The sequence below is a fragment of the Callospermophilus lateralis genome, chromosome 4 (assembly GCF_048772815.1).
Source record: "Callospermophilus lateralis isolate mCalLat2 chromosome 4, mCalLat2.hap1, whole genome shotgun sequence".
Classification (NCBI taxonomy): Eukaryota; Metazoa; Chordata; class Mammalia; order Rodentia; family Sciuridae; genus Callospermophilus; species Callospermophilus lateralis.
Window position 1 is genome coordinate 96,966,251 of NC_135308.1, and position 27,342 is coordinate 96,993,592.

The 27,342-nt window shown below is 36.0% G+C and overlaps 1 protein-coding gene across 1 annotated transcript in view; it reads right to left on the bottom strand.

The window, feature by feature from the left end:
* Positions 1 to 906: 906 nt before the first annotated feature.
* Sinhcaf (SIN3-HDAC complex associated factor) overlaps positions 907 to 27,342 on the bottom strand; it is a 32,932-nt gene continuing 6,496 nt past the window's right edge. The window contains exons 2-6 of the mRNA XM_076852745.1: positions 19,005 to 19,152; positions 17,480 to 17,579; positions 15,286 to 15,412; positions 8,686 to 8,836; positions 907 to 2,899 (exon numbers count right to left, since the gene is read on the bottom strand). Coding sequence (XP_076708860.1) covers positions 2,740 to 2,899; positions 8,686 to 8,836; positions 15,286 to 15,412; positions 17,480 to 17,579; positions 19,005 to 19,132 — 666 coding nt within the window. The 5' untranslated portion in view covers positions 19,133 to 19,152 and the 3' untranslated portion in view covers positions 907 to 2,739. The remainder of the gene's footprint in view (positions 2,900 to 8,685; positions 8,837 to 15,285; positions 15,413 to 17,479; positions 17,580 to 19,004; positions 19,153 to 27,342) is intronic.

Consider the following 27,342-nt stretch of genomic DNA (forward strand, 5'->3'; position numbering starts at 1 on the left):
AGCACTGCAATAATAACACTTATTATTATTATTTCAACAGGGAAACCACTGATCACATCAATTGCTGTGAAAAGCCTGAAAAAATAAGATGAGGGCTTTGGAATGTCCTATGAAGCCACCAGTAAACTTTGAGGTAGCAAGGGCAGTGTGAACAGCATGGAATGGTTTAGAAGTAGCTAAAAGTCAAGAATGCACTTGGTACTTCAGTAGAGTATCTGGGTTCAACCCCCAGTATGCGGGGGTAGGGGGGTCACCATCAGAGATTGGGAAGGGGTGGGAGGTGTTCAGTTTTAACATTACCAGGGACCTTCTGAGGCTGTCCTTAAACTACACTCTTCCTGCCTCAACCTCCTGAGTTGCTGGAATTACACACAGATGTGATAGCACCTAGCACAAATTTTGCTTTAAGTCGCTAAGTTTGTGATAATTGTTATACAGCAATTGATAATACAGATACCGTCACCTTTCTACTATTTGAAGTTAACTCCATAACTTCAAAGTAACTACAATAGGTGCCAGCAAAATCATCTGAATAATTTTTAAGAAAAATTTAAACTTTTCAATAGGGCTTGGAAGCAGGGGGCTCAGTGGTAGAGTGCTTGTCTAGCATGTATGAGGGAGGCCCTAGGTTCAATCCCTACACACATCCACACATTAAACTTCAACAATACTACAAAAAGTTTGGCCTATAAAATCAATCTTCCCCAGAAAATAAAACAATCTGAGAATTGATGTGGATTATACCTCTTAGGATTCCTCATAATTCTGGAATACCTGTGCAGAACAAAAACATTATTCTGACCAAAGACCTTTAACACAAAGCCACAAAACATCTCCTTTTATTTTCTAATAAGACTAAATTTATTCAATAACCTAGTAAAAGTTTTGATTATAAGTATCCAACAGTATAAAAAGTACAAAACAGATCTGTAGATTTCTAATATATTAATACAAAGTGCATGACTACATACAGTACATCCTACAGGCAAAGAAAGGTGGAAGGGGAAAAAGAAGACTGTGGTTGAGGTCTAGTAATAAATAAATAAATACAGAAGTAGAGATGATCCATATTACAGTATATTCTACCACCAATACTGCAGCCAAAATGTACAAAAAAAAAAAAAAACCATTTCAAAATAACTCAGGAGAATGATAATGGCTGGACTCTTGTAATACACCTCAAAGGCTATGGGAGAGCTGACCCAAATCACTGTGTAGTCTGTGCATATGGTGGCTTGTAGCATGTAGGTATTTTCTCAAAAGGAAGAAATATAAGTTTAGATTAAGAACTATAAAACTATAGGTACCCATAAAAAGTGGCTCACTCCTTACTGTGATGCTATCCAATTTTTATAATCCAGTTTTAAAAATAAGCACTGAGTCATGTTATTACAAGGCAGGCAAATATTCCTCCCTCATGTATGGAAAGTTTGAACTGGTGCTATTTTTTTCCTGAATTTTTAGAAAAGAAGCAATAAGAATACTTTGGTTTGGGTTCAATAAGAGGCTTTTAATAAGGATTTTAGAATTAAAAGCTCCAGTTTCAGCATTATCTCAATGTTCACAAAGCCTGACTATAAAAGAAGTCAAACCAACACTAACCCCCTTAGTATGAACCCACCTTTCTTCTTAGTAAATTTTACTTTTAAATAGTGAAAAAAAAAAAACCAAAAACCCCAACAGGTTAAAACAAGTCAAACACCTACTCTATGCAGATAGAACCTTCACAAAGGTCAACTGAAGTAATCCAGAGCTAAAACTGAATCGTGAAGATTTCAATGAAGTCACCAGTCATGTAACACAAATAAAGTCAATTATTTACACACTCAGGCAAGCCCGAAAAGCAACGTGCCCAAGAAGCATTAACCTTTGTTTTGTGCCATCCTGAAGACTTGCACATAGTTTAACATTTTTAAGAGTGTGTTTTCCACGGTGTGGTAATGCTTTGGTACTATTCATATAAGATCTCATCTATCCCACCTACTCACCTCTTCTCCAAGAGGAGATTTCATTCTGCTTGAAAAGTTTCACATAAATTAAAATCTTTAACAAATATTAATATGAAGGAAGGTGACACAGGATGCAACACATACAGTCAAGCTTCTCTATATATAATTAGAAATTACTTCCTCCGTCAAGGTATTTGCACCAAAAAGCTCAGTCTGTCCTGCTTAATCATCAGTAGTACAGGTTTGATTCATCAGAAAGTTGGAGAGACTCAATTATATCAAAATTATTAACAACTACCTCTAGGGGGCAAGACATGTTATTGAGTTACGACAAATCTACTAACATGAGGGAAAACAAGTGTAGCCAGCCATCTTTAAAAAATGCCCCAACCACTGCTTCTCAATATAGAAAGACTAAAAACTACATATGGTTTATCATACAACAAATCCCATCTGTGTCCCCTGAAATTCCCCTAATTTAATTCATTAGAAGGGGATTATTAAAAAAAAAAAAAAGACTTAAAGAGCACTTTACAGCAGCATTCAGCTTTCCTATGAAATACTCAGCATCTTAAATATTATGTACACTTCTTTTTTCTTTTAGTAAGCTAGACACTGGCTTCAAAGTTTATGGGACTGGAGGAAAAAATAACCCATTCAAAACTATTCTAGAAAATTGTCTTTTGGCAGAATAGCAGGTATCCAAGTTAAAAATAGTAAGGTCAGTTTGTTGCTTTGTGGTCTTTTCAAAATTTAAATCATTTTTGTTCCCCTTCTACATAAAACTCAGTCACCACTCCTGAGTGGAGATGGGCAGAGGTTCGGGCCCCTGCTCCTCTGGCTTCTCTGCAGCTGTCTTCTTATTGCTGCAGCAAGGCTTGAACAGATGTGTGTCAATGAGGACTTCTCCAAAACGGCCTTTATAGATAATCCCACAACAAATTTTCTGTCTGAAAGAAAAAATGGAGAAATATATTAATAAAGCAGAAGAGAATACCAAAAGCACACAAAAAACTCTACTCCTCATGTAATAACCAGCCCAACATGACCAAAAGGCTGTACTTTGATAATCTTCTCACATTCCCAATGAAAGGGCTCCTAGAGTTACCCCAATAGCTAAAGAATGGGAATTACTCAAGTCTCTTTAAATTCCACAATGAAAATTTTTCTCAAGTATGAAGGAAGAAGTCATTCTGAAAGATAGCAACTGCTATTAAAGTTGTTAACTGTTTCCTCCAAATATCAACATTTTTGGTGTGGGATGGGGTGGCAGGAATAGAACACAGGGCTTCTCAGCCACTGAGCCACATCCCGTCTTTTTAATATATATTTTTTGAGACAGGGTCTCACTAAGTTTTAGCCTCCTGAGTCTCTTGGATTATAGACATACACTACTGCACCAAGGTATCACTAATTCTTTTTTTTTTTTTAAGAGAGAATGAATTTAATTTTTTTTTTTTTTTTTGGCAGACACAACAACTTTATTTGTATGTGGTGTTGAGGATCTAACCCAGGTCGCACGCATGCCAGGCGAGCACGCTACCACTTGAGCCACATCCCCAGACAAGTATCACTAATTCTTGAAGAAAACCATCCAACCCAAACAAGCTGATAGAGCTTGTGGTTTTATTTCAGTTAAACACTAAAAAACCATATATATGCATTATCAAATATACATAAAGGCATCCAAAAAGGACAACTGCAGGGTGTGGCGGTGCCTGCCTGTAATCCCAGGTGCTCAGGAGGCTAAGGCAGGAGGATCCCAAGTTCAAGGACAGCCTAGTAACTGAACAAGGTCCTAAGCAACTAAGCAAGACCTTGTCTCAAAATAAAAAATTAAAATGGCTGAATATGTGGCTCAGCTGCTAAATACTGCTGGGTTCAATCTCTAATACCAATAAATTTTTAAAAATTTTTTAAAGACAACAAAAATCAGTGCATCACATATTACAAGAATGTTACATCAATTCCTATGAATTCACCTGTATGATATTTTCCAGTCCTACCTAACTCCCATTTTATTCTCTGCTGCCTTAATTTGTAGTTTATTATTCCCTTTTTTATTTACACTTCATGGTTTTGCTATCTGTTTGCATCTTTGAACATATCGCTCAACAACTCATCATAAAAACACATGACATGCCAGGTATAGTGGCACATGCCAATAACCCTCAATGACTTGAGAGACAGAGAAAAGGATAGAAAATTCAGCGTAACTCAATAATATAAAATCCCTGGGTTCAATCCCCAATACCACAAAAACAACCCCCACCCACCCACACAATGTATTCTCCAAGTTTTAGCTCAACATTGAGTAACTGAGATTCACATATAGTTAGGGGACTTTATTTAAAATAATTTAGGTATAATATTCCAACATGTGAATATACAAGTTTTATTTATCCACTCTTTGCTATTACAAACACTGCTGTACTTGCCAGGGTATATTGCCTAAAGTTTTCTAGGTCATGTTGCTAGGATATAGTAATGGGATTATCTTCACCTTTACTCAAAAATGCCAATTTATTAATCAATGTGGTTAGAACTATTTATACCCTAACCAACATTTCAATTCTTCTTCAACATTTGATAACAGATTTTATTCTATTTTTAACAATGGGTAGAAAATGCAACTTTAATCTATATTTCCTTGATTATCAAATTTTTTAATGTTTTCATTTAATGAGCTATTTCATTTGTGTAATACCAAGTCCTGTGCCCAGTTTTATTTTTTTTTTCCTTTTTTTTTTTTTGAGAGAGAGTGAGAGATGGAGGGGGAGGGAGGGAGGGAGGGAGGGAGAGAGAGAGAGAGAGAAAATTTTTTTAATATTTACTTTTTAGTTTTCGGCAGACACAACATCTTTGTTTATATGTATGTGGTGCTGAGGATCGAACCCGGGCCGCATGCATGCCAGACGAGCGCGCTACCACTTGAGCCACATCCTCAGCCCTGTGCCCAGTTTGCTGTTGTCTTATACTTCCTTTCACAGGAGTTGTTTATGTATTCAACATACTAATCCTTTGGCAGATGTATTAGATATCCTCTTCCTTCCTTCCTTCCTTCTACTAGAAATTGAACCCAGGGACTCATGCAGGCTAGAAAAGCACATCCTCTCAGTTTTACTATAACCATGAATGTGGTATGCCTCGTTAGTTTTTTTTTTTTTTTTTTAAAGAAAGAGTGAGAAAGAGGGAGAGAGAGAATTTTAATATTTATTTTTTAGTATTTGGCGGACACAACATCTTTGTCTGTATGTAGTGCTGAGGATCGAACCCGGGCCGCACGCATGCCAGGTGAGTGCACTACCGCTTGAGCCACATTTCCAGCCCCCCTCGTTAGTTATTTAAAATGTTATTCAGGGGCTGGGGCTGGAGCTCGGCGGTACCACATTTGCTGGCATGTGTGAGGCAATGGGTTCGATTCTCAGCACCACATATAAATAATAAAGATCTATCACCAACTAAAAAAAATTTTTAAAAAATAAAATAAAATGTTATTCAATAATGTATGTGATTTTTAGATATTTTCTACATAAAAGGTTCTATATTTCCCGCTAGGTTTTATTTATTTATTTACTACTAGGTTTTAAAAAATATTTTCTAATGATATTCTAACACAAAATTGCCTTGGCTTAAATTCTGTTTGATTGGGCTGGGGATGTGGCTCAAGTGGTAGCGCGCTCGCCTGGCATGCGTGTGGCCTGGGTTCGATCCTCAGCACCACATACAAAGATGTTGTGTCTGCCAATAACTAAAAAATAAATATTAAAAAAATTCTCTCTCTCTCCTCTCTCTTTAAAAAAAAAAAAAAAAAAAAGCACTGTTCCAAGTGTTTACTACTGCTGCTACTACTGTTACTACCACTAACCAACAATCACATCATCCATAGCTACTGAATTTGCTAACCTCCTGTGACAGTAAACATTCCTTGATTTATTCCTAATCTAAAGAGAAAATGCTTTCATTTTATCACAATTAAGTATGATGTTGGCTGTATTTTTTTTAATATACCCATTATCCAGGTAACTGAGTTCTCTTCTATGCCTGTTTTATGTTTTGTTTTAATTTAAAAGAAATGTTTGCATTTGTCAAAACCTTCTCTGTGCCGCTAAAATGACACCCTCCCTCATTCAGAAACTGTTAATGTAAGTTATATTTGTTGATTTTCTTTTATATCCCCAAAATATATGTAGTCTGGTAATTTGTGGTATCAAAGTTATATTGGCTTTATAAAAGTTTGAGGCTTATGCTTTCTTCTACCCATATCCACAGACTGGAAAAGTCAGTACAAGATTACAATCATTTGAGTGTTTAGTAGAACTTGCCACTCAAGGCCCAGGATTTCTTTGAGGGAAGTCTCTCCCTCTGTCTTAATTGAACTTAGGAACACTTATTCACTGAGCCACATCCCAGCAAACCCCCACCTACCGCTTTTTTTGGGAGGGGGATGGGGGGGGCAGTATCACAGTAAGTTGCCGAGGCTGATTTAAACTTGTGCTCTTCCTGCCTTGGCCTCCCAAGCCAATGGGATCATAGACATGTGTTACCGCTATCGGCTTGGGAGGAGACTTGACCACTGAATCAACGTTTATTAAAAGAAAATTCAAGTCTTTCTTGAGACAGACTTGGTTAGATTTTTCTAGTAATGTGTCCACATTACAAAAGTTTAATTTACTGGCAAAATTGTTCATAATTAATTTTAATCTTTTAAATTTCTACTTCATCTAAGCCTCTTTTTTTCTTCCCTAAAACTGCTTATGTATGTTCTTTTTCTTAATGCACTTCATCTCCAGTTAATTTTTTTCATAAGAACCTTTTTGAAAACCTACTAATTCTCTCCTCTGTACATCACCTTTCTATCCTATTTATTTCTTGTCTTCCCCCTTCCACCCTCCAATGCTGGGGATCAAATTCATGACTTCACACACACTAGGCAAGTGCTGTACCACTGAGCTACATCTCCAATCTTCTACTCTCATCTTTGGGATTCCCAATTATTATATATATAGTTGTATTGGCTTTTGTTAGATACATATCAGGTTCTTCATTTTTAAGTCTTCCTTTCAAAAAAAATTATTTTTAATTATAGTTGGACACAATACTTTTGTTTCATTTTTTTTTTTTTTAATGTGGTGCCGAGGATCGAACCCAGAGCCTCTCATGTGCTAAGGGAGCACTCTACAACTGAGCCACAACCCCAGCCCAAGTCTTCCTTTTTTAGCAATCAAAGACAATATGGGGCTGAGGTTGTGGCTCAGCGGTAAAATGCTCATCTGGCGTGTGCAATGTCCTGGGTTGAATCCTCAGAACTACATAAAAATAAATAAATAAAACAAAGGTATTGTGTCCAACTACAACCAAAAAATACACATGAAAAACAATAAACACTTCTCCATCTGCATTTTTAGTTTCATTGTGCACATCTTGTTTTATGGTGTTATTTAGTTTTTGTTCAGTTATAAATATTTTTTAAGTTGTAACAATGATATATCCCAGCCCTATTCTACTATATTTCTATTATACTTTTTGTACCACTTGTGATTTATGTCGTTTCCGTTTTGCAAACTTTTGGGTAGGGAACTACTCTTATTCTATAATTCCCGCCTCCTCCATTTTTCTTTGGAGGTCTTATACTTTTTTATTCTTTTAGTGATTACACAATTTATCAAATTCTAAAGTTATTCAGTCTTATTATCAAAAGGCAAAGAACATTTAGACACTTCCTACCAGCTCTATCACTTCAAGTTAAAATGCTATAATTATCATGCTTTATTTTTTCTTCACTATTACAACTACTGTCCTTCTAAAGTGTTCAAATTTACCTAGATGTTTATTAATGTATTTATCCTTCTTTCCTCCCAGAATCTCAATGTGGAATCTCTTTCCTTCTGCCTCTGTGAGGATCAGCTTGCTGGCAAGCTCCAATTTTTTTTCCTAGTCAAAATGTCTCATGAGGGGCTGGGGTTATAGCTCAGTATTAGAGCACTTGCCTAGCATGTGTGAGGCTCTGGGTTTGATCCCCAGCACCACATAAAACTAAATAAACCAAATAAAGCATTGGGGGAAGGGAGGATGTCTCATTGGCTTTTTCACAAAAGATATCTTTGCTATATATAATTTTAGATCAAGAAGTATTATCTCTTGGTCCACTGAAGATATTAATCTACTGTTTTCTTGCCTTTTTATCCATGCTTCTTAATGTGTTCCTTTGAAAATAATGTGTTTTCTCACTCCCTACAGTTGTATTTTGTCTTTCGTATTCTGTAGTTTCACTACCCAATGTCTACAGATGAAAATCTTGCCTTTTGTTTATTTCTTGAATCCTAAAAAAAAACAATTCCTTTCTACTTTCTCTTTTTTGGGCTTTAGGGCCACACATTCACTTAGCATTTGTCCTGGGTATTCTTTATTAACTTACCCACCTATTAATGACATTTTTAAAGACTTTAAAAAGGAACTTTTTAAAATTATATGTCTAGCAGCTGTGGTTTTGGAGGGGTTTTTGGTGACAAAAGTTTTAAGTGGGAAAATGCTTCCTGTAATTAAGATGGGTGCTGATTGAAAAGAGATTTTTCTGGGCTGGGGATGTGGCTCAAGCGGTAGTGCGCTCGCCTGGCATGAGTGCGGCCCAGGTTCGATCCTCAGCACCACATACAAAGATGTTGTGTCTGCCGAAAACTAAAAAAAAAAAAAATATTAAAAAGAAAAAAGAAAAGAGATTTTCTGTTGCATTTACCTTTTCCAGTAAGTAAGATCTAAAAAGGAAAAAACTGGTGTTCTATTAGAGCCAGAAGCCATTTCTGTATCTGAGCCATCATCTGACTGGTTACTGTAACAAGGAGATTGAGCTGGGGAGGCACTTGAGGTGGTACTATGAGCATCAGAATCTGCAATAAAGAGAAAAAACAGTTAATTTCATTACATGTAAATGCAACTAGTAATGCTGTTCAACTTCAAATTGTGTTAATTACAAATAGGCCCACTGTAAGAAATGCTAAATACAAAATGTGATTGGGGTGGGGCTGTAGCTCCAGGGTACAGTGCTTGCCTTGCACATGTGAGGTACTATGTTCGATCCTCAGCACCACATATATATTGTGTTCATCTATAACTAAAAAAATATTTTTTAAAAAAATGTGTTCAAGGGGCTAGGATTGTGGCTCAGTGGTAGAGTGCTTGCCTAGCATGCATGAGACCCTGGGTTCGATTCTCAGCACCACATAAATGTAAAATAAAGATATTGTGTCCACCTAAAACTAAAAAATAAATATTTTTAAAAAAACATATTCAATACACCTTAGCCTACTAAACATAGCTGTTTCCCGCTTGACAGCTACTGTTTGCTGTGGCTGCCTAGCATTTTAAGGGAATCATACTGTATACATAGCTAGCTTGAGAAAAAATTCAAATTCAAAATCTGAAGTATTGCTTTTATTAAATGCATATTGTTTTCACACTATCATACAATCAAGAAATTCTAAATCAGGGACATAACGGAGACTTAAGATTGAATAAATTGGCAAAAAGAAGGTAAAAAAAAGACTTATTTTTTACACTACTGATATTTAAAGATGTTTGCACTGCAATAATTTTTAAGAGAATGTCTGCTTCCAAGAAGATGGAATGCATATATTTTTCTCTGTTCCTCCTGCTTATAGAACTAAAAACCTGTGCATTACATATAAAACTAACCTAAAACTCTGAAAGGTGATGACCATATATGCAGCTTGGGGCCCAAGGAATGAATGACACAGTCATGAATTACCTACTTTTACTGGATTTTCTTTTCACCTCAAATTTGGAAGTGAAGCTTCAGCAAACCAAAAACAACAAAGTGCATAGATGACTCCCTGACCGCCCCCCACGCCAAAAAAAACACAGGGTTCAATAAAAGCCAGCTCTCTCTAGTCAAAGGACCAGGAAAAACGCAATTAAGACAGTTTTCTTTTATTAGACAATAATGATTATCTCCAGCAGCACACTGGTGGCCACTGCCCACCACTCCAAGCAAAGAGTAAGCAAGGAACCTAGATTTCCACCTTCATTAAATTGCTTTGAGGCACCAATATCTCCACCAGGTGCCAGAGGAAGCCCAGTGAAGAGCCAGGACTTTCACTAAGAAAAAAGCTACCTTACCATGTGAAAGTCCTACAAATCCTGCTTCACTTCCCCACACTAATAACAAGGAATCCTTGCCCTCACCTGTCAATGGTGATTTAGGGATCTGACTTCTAAAAAAAGTAGCAATAACAAAACTCACATCATACCAAAACCCACAAAGATTCCAACCAAATGAAAACATATGCCAAAAAGATAGATGTTAGAATTATCTGATGTAGATTCCCACCCCTCTGGGGCGGGAGGCAGGGATTGAACTCAGGGTCACTGGAACCACATCCCCACCCTATTTCATATTTTGAGACAGGATCTCACTGGCTTGCTTAGTAGCCTTGACTTTGCTGAGACTGGGTTTGAACTCATGATCCTTCTGCCTCAGCCTCCCCAGCCGCTGGGATTACAGTCATGCACCTCTGCACCTGGCTTCTAATGAATATTTTAAAGCAGCCATAAGAAAAAACACTTCAATAAGCAATCATGAAAATGTTTAAAACAAATGAAAACATAAGCCAGGCCAATGGCACATACCTATAACCCTAGTACTGTGGAGGCTGAGGCAGGAGGATCTCAAGGTCAAGAAAGCCTCAGCAACTTAAAGTGACCCTGTATCAACATAAAAAATGTTTGGGGGTGTGGCTCAGACAGAATTCCTCTGGGCTCAATCCCTTGTGCAAAGTGGCAAGAGACAGGCTCAGTAAACAGGCTCAACAACAGAGAGGACAAAGAAACCTAAACAGTTAACAGAAGAAAGAACAGAAATTACCAAATCTGAACACAGTGAAAACAAATGATGCTCTGAGACTATAACAATAACAACAACAATAAACAAACAAAAAAAAAACCCTACTGTAAGTCCTGGAAGAATAGGAGAAAGGAAAAGAAAGAGGAAAAAAAAAAAAAGAAGGAAGAAAGAAATCAGCTACAGAAAAACACTTTACCTATTAGGGAAAACCAATAGATCCTGATTTACTATGGAATAAAGGCAATTTAAACCTGACCAATATTTTTGCCCTCAGAAGTCGTCACATAAACATGCCAGAAAACAAATCTTTTGTTTGATACTCACTATGACAAAAGGCTACAGTTCTGCTATATCACAGCCAATATCATAATAAAGAGTGGAATTTAATGGAACCTTTAAACTAAAAACTCCCTGCTCCCAGACAAATGAACAGAATAATTCCATAATTCAGAAAACCAATCAAATATTTATTAAGCATTTATTAAGTACAAAACCCTGTTATATGCTACATGAGTGAAAAAGAATAAAGGATACTAAAGAGCTCACAAGTTTGTATTAATAAGCATTTACATAAAATAGCATAAGATTATGTATCTAAAAAGTACCATGAGTGTTTAAAATACATTAATTTATTTCCAGTGTAAATAACGTTCAAGGTCATAAAAAAAAAAATAACAAAATCCTTAAAGACAGAAGGCTTCAAAGGAATAAGTACAGGAGAATAAAAACTTTCCAAATATGGGGCTGGGGTTGTGGCTCAGTTCTTGAGCACCAGCCTAGCAAGTCCCTGGGTTCGATCATCAGCACCACACAAAAATAAATAAAAATAAAGGTGGGCTGGGGCTGGGGCTCAGTGGTAGAGTGCCTGCCTTGTAGGTGTGAGGCCCTGGATTCGATCCTCTGCACCACATAAAAATAAAGATGTTGTATCCATCTACAACTAAAAGAATATTAAAAAAAGAAAAGATTTAAAATAAAGGTATTGTGTCTAACCACATCTAAAATATTTAAAAAAAAACTTTCCACATAATTAACCTTAGTAGTCAGCTCTACACTACTGTGGAAAGCTCACTGTCCTAGGAAGTGCTTAACATCTTCAAACCATTTGAATATCCAGTTATTTGCCATTTTTATGATCCTCCTACCTCAGCCTTTTAAGCTGCTCCCAGCCCTTTTTTTTTAATTTTATTTTTATTTTGAGAAAGGGTCTCACTAAATTGCTTTAAATTTAAAGGGTCTCACTAAATTACTGAGGCTGGCCTCAAACTTGCAATCCTCCTACTTCAGCATCCCAAATTATAGGATTACAGATATAGGCCAAAATGCCCAAATCTTTAAGCTCTAGGTCCAATGCCAGAAAAACAATGTTTTTCTGGGCATGGTGGCACACACCTGTAATCGCGGAGACTCAGGAAGTTGAGGCAGGAGGACTGAAAGTTTGAGGCAGGAGGACTGAAAGTTGTGGGATCCTGTCTTTAAAAAGGGCTAGAGACGTACTCAGTCGAAGTGCCTCTGGGTTCAATCCCCAGTACTTTTTTTTTTTTAAAGGGAGTATACAGACTATACACTATGTACTGTCTCCAAACTTGTTATGATGTATACAGGATCTAGTAATTCACAATATACCTAAGAAAAACCTATTTCAGTTTGAGTTGTGAATATTCACACACCTTATTTATCAAAGGGATTTACATTCAGTTTCCAACTACTACACAGTCCAATTTTATCTTAAAACTCTTTAAGGTGCAATGGACATATTTCCTTAGGTAAGATCAAAGTAATATTACTTTGTCTACTACTAAAGGAAAAAAGCTAAGAATATACATGTGAATAATCAATTCCTCTGCCTTCAAGAGATAGAAGAATATTACAATTTCCAAAATATTCATTAAAACATCTAGTCAGAATGGAGGGTAACAACATTAAACCTTCTTTTTTTGGAAGGTAGACGACAATTGGTTAAAAAAAAAAAGGAACACACATAATTAAAATACATACACAGACATACTGTTATGTTTCTTAAATGTTTTACTATTAATATATTAAAATAGCTACCATAAATTAAATATATCATTAGAGTAACTAAAGGAAGACTGTGTATAACACTCTCTACTAAGAATGATTTGGAAAGATCAAGTACTGAAGCACTTGTTATGATACCAGGGAAAAACAGTTGCCCTTTGGAGCACAGGACTTTGAAGTTAAGACAAACCTGTAAGTCAAACTCATCTCAATCACTTACTAACTGACCTGGATCAAGAAATAGCCTCTCTGTGCTTCCTATCCTAATAAAATGGAAATAATAGAGATAGAGATGTAAAGTGTACAAAAGTGGTCAAAAATTAGTTCTCCCTCGGGCTGGGGATGTGGCTCAAGCAGTAGCGCGCTTGCCTGGCATGCGTGCGGCCCAGGTTCGATCCTCAGCACCACATACAAACAAAGATGTTGTGTCTGCTGAAAACTAAAAAATAAATATTAAAAATTTTAAAAAAATTAGTTCTCCCTCACTCCCTACTTTTCCTAGTTTAAACTTAACTGTCTTTCAGTTATGCCACCACAATACCATCCCTCAGATGTGATACTCATAGTAATCTCACACACAACACAGGTGACTTTCAATCTAAAAGTCTGGAGACAGGCATTACTCAATTTGTGGGTCATAATTTCTAAAATTACTTTCTAGGAATCCAGGCTTTGCTCTCAGATTGTCCACTAATTATTTACATATCTTTTTTTTTTTTTTTTTTAAGGCAGTACTGGGGATTGAACCCAGGGACCCACTATCACTGATCCACACCCCCAATCCTTTTAATTTTGAGACAGCATTTCACTAAATTGCCCAGGCTGGCCTTGAACTTGTGATCTTTTTGCCTCAATATCCCAAATAGCAGTTATTTTGTGAGTAACAGATATTTTCCAGGAGGGAACAAGGTTTGTGTACCTTGCCTGGCTTACTATATTTTACTGCCTAATTGTTGCACTCTGATTTTTCAGTCAAAAAATTGGTTTATAACCTTTTGTTGCATAATCATCACATGGTATAATTAATCCTGTTCTTCATGCCACTTAAAAGATTAAACAGAGCAGCAAAGTATTCACCAGTGGCATATGGATGCACATTTGTCCTTGTGGACACTGCAAGCCAAACCTAGAATTGTCTGTACAAGCTCATAAGTGCTGCAGTACTAAACAAGTGTCACTGAGGACAGCACCATCAGATAACAAACCCAATAATACAGTGGCAGAATCTTTGGACACAGATTTTTTTAAGTCCATATTTTGCAAATTTTCTCAAGTGTAATATTTCAACTATAATGCACAAATCCTGATGAACTAATGTTTTTAGTTTTTCAGACCAGAAAAATGCTCAATAAACTGTCAAAGAAATGATCTTTGTTGATTTGGACTACTCAGTTTTAATGTATATTCACAAGCATTCCAAGCATCCTTCTCTTGCACTAAAGAAGTTCAATAATAAATGATATTTAAGCAATAACAGCAGCTGCACATAATAGTCACACTCCACTGGTTTGTTTTTTTTTTAATTTTTTTAAGTTGTAGATGGACACAATACCTTTATTTTGTTTATTTAATTTGCTGATGTGGTGCTAGGGATCAAACCCAGTGCCTCACACATGCTAGGCAAGCACTCTATACCACTGAGCTACAAATAAAAGCCCCCCACACTCTACTGTTCTAAAAAAAAAAATTGGCATAAAATCTGCAACAAGACAGGCCAGTGGCACACACCTATAATCCCAGTGGCCCGGGCTGGGGATGTGGCTCAAGAGGTAGCGTGCTTGCCTGGCATGCTTGCGGCCAGGGTTCAATCCTCAGCACCACATACAAACAGTTGTGTCTGCCAAAACAAAAAGTTGTGTCTGCCAAAAACTAAAAAATAAATATTAAAAAATTCTCTCTCTCACTCTCTCCTAAAAAAAAAAAAAAAAAAAAAAAAAAATCCCAGTGGCTTAGGAGGCTGAGGCAGGATGATTATGAGTTCAAAGCCAGCCTCAGCAAAAGCGAGGCACTAAACAACTCAGTGAGACACTATCTCTAAATAAAATACAAAACGGGGCTGGGGATGTGGCTCAGTGGTTTTGAGTGACCCTGAGTTCAATCCCTGGTACCACCAGGAAACCTACAATAATTATACAGTAAAATATGGTATATATTTTTTGCATACCTCCTAAATTCAATTTCCTTTTGCATAAAAATCAAATACATAAAATAGAAATGCACCTTCTAGAAAACTAAGATATTTATAGAGACATCAAAGTAGTACAATCTGAAGTGGCTCAGTAAAGTATTTTTAAGATCAAAATCTAAAATTTCATAGAAATAAAATTAAGATCTCTACCAAGTCAGTTAAGAAATATGGGGAAAAATTGTCCACACATACGATATACCACCCCCAACAAAAAAATAAAAACTGAAAAATTATTCTCAGTACCAATGTTCAAGTATCAAACTTACTGTGACGTTTAAATTCCTTCTGCAGTTTACTGATCTGGTTGCTTTTTATCCTGTTTCCAGATAGAGTTTTTACTTTCTTTGGTTTCAAAGTAGTCTTTAGACTAGGTCCTGCCCTTGCATCTACCACCTGGAAGAAAACACTGAATATTTAATACCATTGAAGAGTCATATGTATCCCTTTGGTTCAGACCCATGCCTATTTGAGAACCAGAGTTTTACAAAATGTTTCTGAGGATTCATGAGAATCTTTAATCATCACACAATATAAAGAATACTATTTATCTATTGGGTGTTTGTTTTTAAATTCTTTTTTTTTTTTTTTAATAATCACAGGGTCTGTGGGAAAAAAATATTTAATAGATTTATGTTATGGGTTAATCATTACTAGATGACCCAACTAGGTGAAGAAGACTCAAGAATCAATTCTACAGGATGATGTATAACAATGTAAACAGCTTTCATTTATTTCTAATTCTACCACAAAGCAGTAAGGGGGCTCTTTTTGCTACTCTAATTTTAGTCTGAAGAAAATCAAGGTAATAAGAAAATTATGTATTTTGCCTTTTTCCATTAAGCTAATAAATAATCAAGGTGATCAGAGAGGAGACAAGACTGAAATGAAGATCTTCAAATCTGTTCTTCATGTTCTTTTCACTATATAGTTGAATCCCTGAGGTCAGTTATGCAAAGGCAATACATGCTCCCCTATCTAGCCTGGCCATTGATCTATCCACGATGGTTCTACTATGGTCCTATTTCTTGTGTGTTCATTCACATTTACTACTTGCAGATATGTATGTAAAAAGGAAGGTTGTCTGGCTGCAGTTGTGGCTCAGTGGTAGACCACTTGTGTAGCAAACATAAGGCACTGGATTCGATCCCTAGCCATCACTTAAAAAATACTAAATATATTATGTCCATCTACAACTTAAAAAGTTTAAAAACCAAAGTTTTAAAGAAAAAAAAAGAGTGGTGCACAGTGGCACACACCTATAATCCCAGGGGCTCGGGAGGGTGGAGGCAGGAGGATCAAGAGTTCAAAGACAGCCTCGGCAATTTAGCGAGGCACTAAGCAGCTCAGTGAGACCCTATCTCTAAATAAAATAAAATACAGCGCTGGGGACTCAATGGTCAATGGTCAAGTCCCCCCTGAGTTCAATCCCTAGTACCCGCCCACACAAAAAAAAGGTTGCCATCTTCAAAATCAGAATTTTAATCTTCTCCAGATGAACTATTTAAGAAAAATTCATAGTTAGTAAGGTTAACAGATCCAAAAAAAATCTATCACAATAATTTAACATTGTCATCAAAAGACAGACTAAGGATAATAGAGGAAAAGATAAAGAAAAAATGCTTGTCTACTTAAAAACAATACTTTGTGGAAATTTCCTGGAACTGAAAAGAGATCACAAGTAAGACTTGGGGCTGAGGGGGACCTCAACAGTAAAAAGCACTTGCCTGGGGTATGCCAGACCCTGCGGCTCCAAACAAATTTAACTGTGTTGTTCTAATTTATCAAAAACTTAAAAATTGGGTTGGGGATATAGCTCAGTTGGTAGATATTTGAGTAATAACATGTGCCTCGCATGCACAAGGCCCTGGGTTCAATCCCCAGCACCACACTCAAAAAAAAAAGTTCTAGTGACATGGGAAAATAAAAGGGCTAAAATTTCCAGTTTGAACAACTAGATTTAAATAGATTAATAACAACTTCAATCTAACTGATTATTATATGCTTTATTTTATATACCATCTCATTGTTCTCACATTAGCTATGTGTGATAACTATTATGTTTTACCCTTTCTGCCTAAAGTCCACAACTACTGTAAGTGGTAAAAGATCCAAACCCCAGGTTTTATTCTAAAACCTATATGCTTATTAGTACCAACCTAAATTCAAATAAACATGTTATTCTAAGAGTTAGAAGAAAAAATCCATGTCTAACTCTGGGTACTGGGTTAAGCCTTAAAATATGTAAATATGCACTGTGAATTGGATACTGCCTTATGAAATGCCACACCTGGCTATTCTGTTCTAAACATATCAACATGGTAAATGATTATATATCTGAGCAGCAAGTAGTGTTATTTTTTATTCTTCAAACTTTGCCATCCTAGGCATATTACTTCCTAAATTAGAAATTTATGTTACTTTAAATATAATAGAGATATAACTGATAACAGATGAACTAACATGATTCCAGTTTTTTTTTGAACCTGCTGGTAACTTCTTCCATCTTTTCACAAGCAGAACACAGGCATTACAGATGTCTCCTGAACGAGTCTCATGCAACCTGATGATAAACAATAAAACCTGTATTAGTCTCTTTAGTTTAAAGGATACACACAAATACGTTTCTCCTGGAAAAAAAAAATTCATTTATGACTTATAGATGCAATTTCTAATCATTGTAGATTGCCTAGTCCCTTTGTTTCAGGGACATATTTCAGAAATATAATTAATTTCTATAGAGGCAATAAATCAAGTCTACATACTGAATTTGGTAATTTTAAAATAAGAAGAAATAAATCAGTAACAATTTTAAATATTTTTAAAACGAAATAATAAGACTTACGATCTAGAAGAGAGCCTGATCACCATGGTTTTAAGCAATGTTGTCATTCTTGAAATATGTAGATGTTACATTAAGCAATAAAATGCCACATTTTAAGTAAAATAATGTATCATGAAGCTCCAATTTCACAACAAAAAAAAGATGTATTGTAATTTTTAAAGTGATTTTTTAATCTGTATAGGGAGAAAAATCTATAGGACTAGTTGTCAAATATTTTTATGCTGTATCTCTAAGGAACTTTTCATTTATTGTATTCTTCCTGCATGGGAAATGGTTCAACATTAAACATTTTAAGCCAGGTACAGTGGCACACATCTGTAACCCCAGCAACTCGGAGATGAGAGAATCACGAATTCAAGGTCAGCCTCAGCAACTTGTAGAGACCATGTCTCAAAAATTGAAATAAAAGGAGCTGGGGTTGTGGCTCAATGGTATAGAGCGCGTGCCTTCCATGTGTGAGATGCTGAGTTCAATCCTCGGCACCACATAAAAATAAATAAACGTCTTGTGCCCATCTACAACTAAAAAATATTTTTTTTAAAAAATTGAAATATAACAAACACTTTTATCCAGTGTTTGTTGGAGAATAAGTTTCATCTTATTGGGGCCAGGGTTGTGGCTCAGTGGTAGAGCACTTGCCTAGCATGTGTGAGGCACTGGGTTCCATCCCAGGCACCACATAAAAATAGAAACAAATAAAGGTACTGTGTCCATCTAGAACTAAAAAAATATTTTTTTAAAAAATAGTTTCATCTTATTAAGCAAAGGTTTATTGCCATAAATGAGGAATATAATTATGAAACAAAACCATACATACCCTAAGCAGGTTTCAGGGCAGAAAATTTTATCATCATCTTCCTCTGTTAAGTTAGATTACAGTATGAAATACTAAGAACCACTATTAATAAGAGAATAAAGATAATCTTTAAAAATATCTTTATATCATGAAGATAACAAAAGGGTTTGTCTAATTAGAACTATAAGGGGCTCACAATTTGGTTGTTAGATCCTAGTAATATGAAAAAAAAAATTAGGCTGTCTGTATTGTTTCATTTATTTTAAGAGGAGGAACCTTAAATAGCCTAGATTAGAATATAAATTATCTGAATTATTTAAAATGGTACAAACATCAACTGATCTTACCCAAAACAGCTCTGGAAGTCCTTTTCATAACGTTTACTATCAGTGAATCGAGAACTGGAGGACTTTGCTCTGCAAATACAGCAACCTTCTATACTTCGGTACATCTTTGGCTTATGAAAACCAAACATCTTTTCTTCTGGGCAAAAGCCTGTAAAGTCAAGGGAATTGACACAGCTTTGTTGAGAGATATAAGAAGAAAACGTTAAGACAGACATGGTGGTGCAAACCTATAATCCCACTGATTTGGGAGGCTGAGGCAGAAGGATCCTGAGTTCAAAGCTAGCTTCAACAATTTAGCAAGGAGACCCTTAGCAACTTAGAGAGACCCTATTTCTGGGGCTGGGGATGTGGCTCAAGCGGTAGTGTGCTCGCCTGGCATGCGTGCGGCCCGGGTTCGATCCTCAGCACCACATACAAACAAAGATGTTGTGTCCGCCGAGAACTAAAAAATAAATAAATATTGAAAAATTCTCTCTCTCTATCATCTCTCTCTTTAAAAAAAAAAGAGAGAGAGACCCTATTTAAAAAAAAAAAAAAAAAGAAGTGGAGGACCTGGGGATATGGCTCTGTGGTCAAACTCCCTGGGTTCAATCCCTAGTACCAAAAAAGGAAAAAGAAAACATTAAGATTTTTTTCTGTTCCATCCCACCCCCAAGCAACTTGGGTGTTTCATGACCAAGGTGAAGAGGCCTGCTCTGGGAAAACACTTCTGCATCTATCACCATTTTTGGCACTACCATGGCAAGTGTATAAAACCACACAATAGTCCGTTTGGGAGGCTTCTACCTCCTAGCCTAGCCAATACTCATTCCAAAAATGGAAAAGGAAAGCATAAAAAAAAAAAAAGCCACCACAAATCCTACAAAATGACAAAAATCACAATCAAGGATGCATCCTAAAATTTAAGATTCACCTTTAGTATTCTGCACCTTTGTAATTAATGGGATTTCCCTCTGGGGAAATTTTGTGCATTTACCATGACCACTACTTCAAACTAAAGTAGCACACTATGCATCAACCCACATCACTTTGCTCTATGGGAAATTAGGGGGGTTTTCTTCTATAATAAATGGGAAGTTCTAAGCAGTCAATGTTGGCCCTGAATTATAACTGCTGAAAGGAAAAATGAAAGCGTCACAGAAATCTAAGCTTAGAATTTATAAATAATTTAAAAAATCCATGCTGGGGGTGTAGTTCAGAGGTAGAGCACTTGTCTAGCATGTGCAAGGCCTTGGGTACAATCACCAGTACTGAAAAAAATAATAATTCTATTAATCATTAATTCAAATTAACAATGAGCTCATATTGCCTGACCATTGCTCTGCTCCTCATAAAGTTTTTGGCTTTGTGCTAGAGCAGTGAATAGTGAGAAGCAAATGTTCAAGAAATACAGAATGAAATAAAATATAATTCTCCTGGTCAAAATAATCTCAATATCAAGGAAGGATGAAAACATCTCTAGGCCAGGATACAAAAATGTATATCTTAGAATTTGGAATATCCAAACCAAACCAGCACACCTAGACTAAGAAAAGTGATGAAAAGGTAATGAATATAGAAACTAAACCCCAATGGGCAAGTACAGAGGTTATGTTAGGGTATGTGCAAGGGTCCAAATGATGATCACAAAAGCATCATATAAAGCATGAACAGATAATTATCATAGTTCTAGGAGGTATAACCACAGAATACCATCCATTCTTTCTGTTTTGTTTTGGTGGGGAGGGTACTGGACACTGAATCTAGGGATGGTTTACCACTGAGCTAGGTACCCGTTCTTTTCTTTTTTTTTATTTTAAGATAGCATCCAAGATGCCCAGGCTGACTTCCAATTTGTGATCCTCCTGCCTCAGCTTCTTGAGCTGCTGGGATTACAGGTGTGAGCCACCATGGTCAGCTGGTTTTACAATGTTTTTAAAAATAGCTTAAAAGACTTTTATTAGAAAATAATTAGCTAAAAGCTGAAACTTCCCTTTTAAACAGATTTATTGTTAACCACATGTTCCTTTTTGATGTTTTATTGGTGAAGATGCAGCCAAAAGAGTGGGATGAGGCAAAACAGAAGACCACTTATGCATTTCAATGATTAAGCCTAAACTAAGTTACCTATAAGAATTGTTAAAAGGACTGGGGATATGGCTCAAGTGATAGCACGCTCGCCAGACATGCATGTGGCCTGGGTTCGATCCTCAGCACCACATACAAACAAAGATGCTGTGTCCACCGAAAAAACTAAAAAATATTTAAAAATTCTCTTTCTCTTTCTTTCTCTCTCTTAAAAAAAAAAGAATTGTTAAAACAAGATAGCATAATATTCTTATCATAATCATTTTAGTTCAAAGCTTGGGGATTTTTTTTTTTTTAATAAAAAAGAAAGTACCCTCTACATAGTAAGAAAAAGTTGGGGGCATATATCTTTTTCAATCTAACAAAGGAACCTACATGAGAACTGAAAAAGAAAAGGTCCTCCCCCAAAAATGGTCATGTGTTGCTTTGGAAAAAGTAATATTAAAAAAAGAAAGAAAAGGAAAAAGCAATATCAAATGACAGGACTATAGAACAGGAAAGTAGAAGTTAATGTTTTAATTTGTATATTCCTATTTTAAAGTAAACTGTAATACAGATTCTGTCCTAGAAACATCCTGTGATCTCCAAACTCCCCTAACACCCTGCCTCTGAGGTCAAAAGTCCACAGTTCCTCTTACAATCATCAATAGCTCTAGGAAACTTCAGCCTCTCTCCCCAGCAAGGACAAAGGAAGTGCATACAGCAAAAAAATGAGCAATTCATTCCATTAATACACAAATCCTATTATAACAGATAGATTCCCCAATCAGATTCCCCAATCCCCACCCTCACAATCTCTTTCTTTACCTCCCAAATAAACATGAGAGCAAAACTATGCAGCACTCAAATCATCTCTAAGTTTTAACTGCCTTCATTAAAGCTGGATTTGGCCAAGAAGCCAGAGCTTGTCCCAGTTATCACACTGAAAAGCTAACAGAGGGCTGGGGATGTGGCTCAAGCGGAGCGCGCTGGCCTGGCATGCGTGCGGCCCAGGTTCGATCCTCAGCACCACATACAAACAAAGATGTTGTGTCTGCCAAAAAAAAAAAACTAAAAATAAATAAATAAATATTAAAAAAAAAAGAAAGAAAGAAAAGCTAACAGAATGTTAACAGAATGTTAGCTTTCTTTTTAACCAACAGCTAATGTGAATCAAGTGTTCATCTTAAGTGATTTTTTGTTGGTGGGGACCAAACTTAATCACTAGTCCCTGGCAAGACATTTCATTCTTCATTTGAGGAATATTCTTCCTAAACATCAGGAAACAGCTTGATACCTTAGGATTCATAATTCCTCTTTACATAGCTCTATGACCTTACTTTTGTCCTAATGAAACTTTTCTGACAGAATCCCTAAACAACTTAGCAAGACCCTGTCAAAATTAAAAATAAAAAGAGCTGGGGGGCGGTTGGGGTTGTGGCTTAGCAGTAGAGCGCTCGCCTAGTACGTCTGAGATCCTGGGTTCAACCCTCAGCACCACATAAAAATAAATAAAGATATTATGTCCAACTACAACTAAAAAATAAATAGACAGACAGACAGATAGACAAATGCAAGCACTGGGGAATGTGGATCAGTGGTTAAGGGCTCCTGGGTTCAATCCTAGGTACCCCCAACTGCCAAAAAAAATATTCTGCCTGAACACGAGGGGAATCTAAACCCTAGGCTTCACCATTCTCCAGTCAGTGAGAAATGGAGTGGGATGGCAGACACTTGTTCTGATACAACATCCAAGTTCACAAGAACATTCTTTTTTTTACTTTTTTAAAATATATTTTTTAATTGTAGATGAACATAATACCTTTATTTTTATTTTTTTTTAATGTGGTGTTGAGGATGGAACCCAATGCCTCACACGTGAGAGGCAGGTACTCTCACTGAGGCAGGCAATCTACCACTGAGGCACATGAACCTTTTAAAGGATGACTACTTAATAAAGCTATTAAGGTTTTTTCTGAGCTTATTTCTGCACTATAGAGGCACCTGGGAATCTGCAGCAAATACACAGGGGTTTCATTCTGGGCTTTGTTTACAGCAACCCAGGTAAGCAGTAGTTGGTGTTTAACCATTCTTCAGGTTTGGGGAGCCCTAATGTTAACCGGAAAAAAAATTTAAGTCAATACTCACTCATGTTTTAAAACAAACTGGGCATGGTAAGACATATCTATCTGTAATCCCAGAGACTCCAGGGTGAGAGAGGAGAATTGCAAGTTCAAGGCTATGTAACAGCAAAGCCCTGTCTCAAAATAAAAAGGGCTAGCTAGAGGCTGGAGATAAAGCTTAGTTGGTAGAGTGCTTGCTTAACATGCAGCCTTGAGTTAAATCCCCAAACAAACACCCCTACCAAAAACATCCTTACCAAATTTCTGGAGTAAAAGTAAGGACATAAAATGGCTTCTGAAACCAAGTTTCTGAATATTTTTGAGAAAGTAGAGAGCTGGTGTGGCATAATTTGATTTTAAATGTCATTTGTTATTTGAAATGGTATGATAGTTCTCTCAAACTCTTTCCTAGTCCTACACTTGTGAAATATTAAATAATTCCTCCAGAACAATCTATCTTATTTGTTCAAATAACAAGTTAGCTATTAAATTCTTTGCACCTTTTAAATCTATTCTGGGTTAAAGCATCACACCTTTCAGCTGTTTTAATAGATGGAGGCAAATACCATCCACTTCCTAACTGATGAACAATTACAGTGGAAGGCAGACTCTACACAATCTTACCTTTAAGGGTGCATTTAGGGAGAACAGAAGCTTTGTGATAAACCCCAAAATAAGGGAGGACTTAAAATATTATAAAAATTTGTCTTCCAAAGTTAAATAGCAATGATGACTGCAGAACTTGGTCAATATACTAAAGGCCACCAAATTGTATACATTACGAGGTGAAGTTTATGGCATGTGAATTTATTATAAGCCTCTTTCTTAAAGATACACTTAAATGAGTTGGGAATTCTCCTGTCTTTATCATCTTCATAACCTCAGCATCTATGATAGCACTAGTATCAGAGAATACTCAATAAATGTGGCTTTTTAAAGAATTTTAACCAGGGATTGAACCCAGGGGTGCTCAACTATAAAGCCACATCTGTAGTCCTTTTCATTTTTTGAGACAGGGTCTAGGTAAGTTGCTTAGGGCCTCATGACTAAACTTTTCTTAATTTGCTGTCATTTGCCAAATGCAGTGGCACAAATGCATAATTTCCAGCTACTTGTGAGGATCACAGGTTCAAGAACTGCCTGAGACCTTTAATGAGACCCTGCCTCAAAAATAAAGAGACTAGGGACTGTCGTTCAGTGGTAAAGCATCCTCGGTTCAGTCCCCAGCACCACAAATATAAATTATTTTAAAAGCTGTCATTTGTATAACACTTTACCTTTGATAAATATTTGACAAAGTACATTCATTGACATATTTCCTTAGCTACTATTGACTAAGCACTCAAATTTTTAGAATTACTGTAACAGTTAAAAACAAATCGGCTACCCTAAAATTTTAGTTCTGTCAATTTAAGTGAACCTCCCAAATTTCAACTAAATCAGCAAAAGTGGTAAGAAATAACTAACTATACAAACAAAATATCAAAGAGACCAAAAAGTGACATTTCAAAATACAAAAAGTAATTCTAAACATCTGTTGGGGACTTTTCTACCTACTGTTGAGTTTCATATAAATCTAATGATCATCTCAATGAAAACATGGGGAATGTAATGTTGGTTTTGATGGGTCAAGAAAAGGATAAAAGGGGCTGGGATTGTGGCTCAGTGGTAGAGCGGGACCAAGGTTCAATCCTCCGCACCACATAAAAATAAAGGCATTGTGTTGTGTCCATCTGCATCTAAAAAATAAATATTAAAAAGAAAAAAAAGAAAAGAATAAGAGCACCCTATATATATATCAAAGATGTAAAGGGTCAATTTGAATGAGACTGTGAAGCCAAAGATGATGAGATGATGTCTAATATTTTACCTAATTTAACACACTTAAATTCACTGTGTATAACATAAATAGTATGAAAAAAGAATCTCTACTGTAAGTCAATATTGTAGGAAGACCATTTAAGTTTTCTGATAATGTTGAAAATGACCTTTTAAAAATATTAATACCAAATACTAATATTGAAATGCAAATTTCAATTTTAATATCCTTTTTAGCATGGAATTGGGTGAAAAGTTGAAGAAATTACTTCTGTCCAGTATTTTTTACCTTTTTAATCTTACAAGCTTGTTAACTTAATACTTAGGTAAATGGAGAGGGTTCTTATTATAAATGTAACATTTGTTAGACTCACCTTAATTGATTGTTTATGGATTTAAAGGATACCAATAGTTTCTCCAATAGAGTAACTTCTCAATTCCACTTTCTAGAGTTGTACTTCTGACTGTTTTACATTCAAACATACCTTTCAAAACTCAAAAATTCCCCTGGATGGACTATATGGAAGAAAACTAAGAGAAGTAGCCAAAGGTGGTAAATCAAAAGGTAATTTCACAACTTGTCCATGCCATCTTGGGAACTGAAATTCTGATAGGCACAAATTAAGAAAGCAACCAACCTCCCAAGTGAAAATATTCTTAGATTACAATAAACTAAAACCTTATAGCTTCTAGTCATCATGTTTTCTTTCTAAAAATCAACAACCTAGACCTAAAAAAACACACACACAAACATTTGAAATGACCTAATGTCCATAGATTATCAGACTAATACTATAAAAAACTGTTTCATTCCTTATGTCCAAAATATCTTGTTCTATATAACAACCACAGAATGTTTGAAAAGTGAGAACTTAATAGTAAACAGTAGTTGCCTCTGAAAAGTGCAAGCATGAATGAAGGCAGCTTACTTTCACTTTGCTCCCTTCTATACAGCTATCTTTTTTAAATCAAGAGCATCACTCCCCCATAACTCTGGTTATCATCACACACCTTCATTTAACTAAAAGAGGAAACTGAAAGAAGCCCAGAGGGCTTAAATAAACTTCCTCAAAGATCTACAGATGGAGAGATACATGTTAGAAAATACATTACACGGACAGATTACAGAATGGACTAGTGAAATCAGAATAGACAACAGCAGAATGGGAAGGAAACTGCCCAGAGGAGACAAGCAAAAGATTTGTAAAATGGGAAGGAAGCAGCAATGAACAAAGACAAAAGGAACCAAGCAACCAAAGACAACTTTGAAGTGAAAGAGATGCATTTCTTTTAGAGCCAAGCTTTAAATGACAGGATGATGGGAAAGGAAGAAAAATAAGCATTAAAAAAAAAAAAACCCTGTTGATCACATGCTGTGGGATACTAGAGTTGCTGTAATGGGTAATGCCACCATTTTAGTCAATCGTATACTATCTTTAATCATCTGTAAATACAGGATCCAGTAAACACTAACAGTGTAACTAGAGCAACACTCTTCACAAAGGGTCAACAGGACTAAGCGCTTTGTATTCTCCCACTGCTGGGCCACTTGGTTATAGTATTCACCAACAATGAAACATATTTCATCAGCGCTTAAGGAAGCCATGGAACAATAAAACATTATTATTTCCTCTTACCTGCTTCCAGATACCAGCATAATGTCCCAGCTTTAAAGGTTCTGAATTTAATCACTTAAGAGATAAAATTCAAATCTGCCTGGAAGAAATTAAAAAGGGGTGTTGGACCCCCACTTGCTTGCCAACAGCTTTTACACATACACATACCCTGTTCTCTTATAAAATATGGAAAAACATTTATAACTGTGGCTGTCTACAGGATTCATAATTGGCTGAGGAGCCTAAAACTTGTATCCTACAGGAAAGGGGTCCAAACTAAAAACAAGCCTTCAGCTAAAGCAGCACAGATTGAAAATAAAAATCACAAATCCAGACTTTAGATAGTATAAAAAAATACTAGTTATCCCAATTCTACATTAAGAGTGATTCCAGAGGATAAGGAAGTTGAAGGGGTTGGAGAGTCTTTATTTGCTTTTAAGGGATGATTATCAGTTACAAAATGTTAACTACAGTGAGCAATGAAAAAAGTACTATTAGTCAACTTGATGTCTATTTGGGTTCTGTCTTTACAACTTAATAGGAAGTAACTTTTAATTTTATTTGCCTCTTTGTATATTAGGATAAAAAAATCTCACTTCTACTTTCCAAGGATGCTTCTGTGAAATAAGTATAAGAAAATACAAGTACTTGTGTTCACAGTTTTTTCCCTTGAATTTAAGACTTGCACATTACAGAAATGTAACTTCTGTCTTTACCAGGATATATCCAACAAAT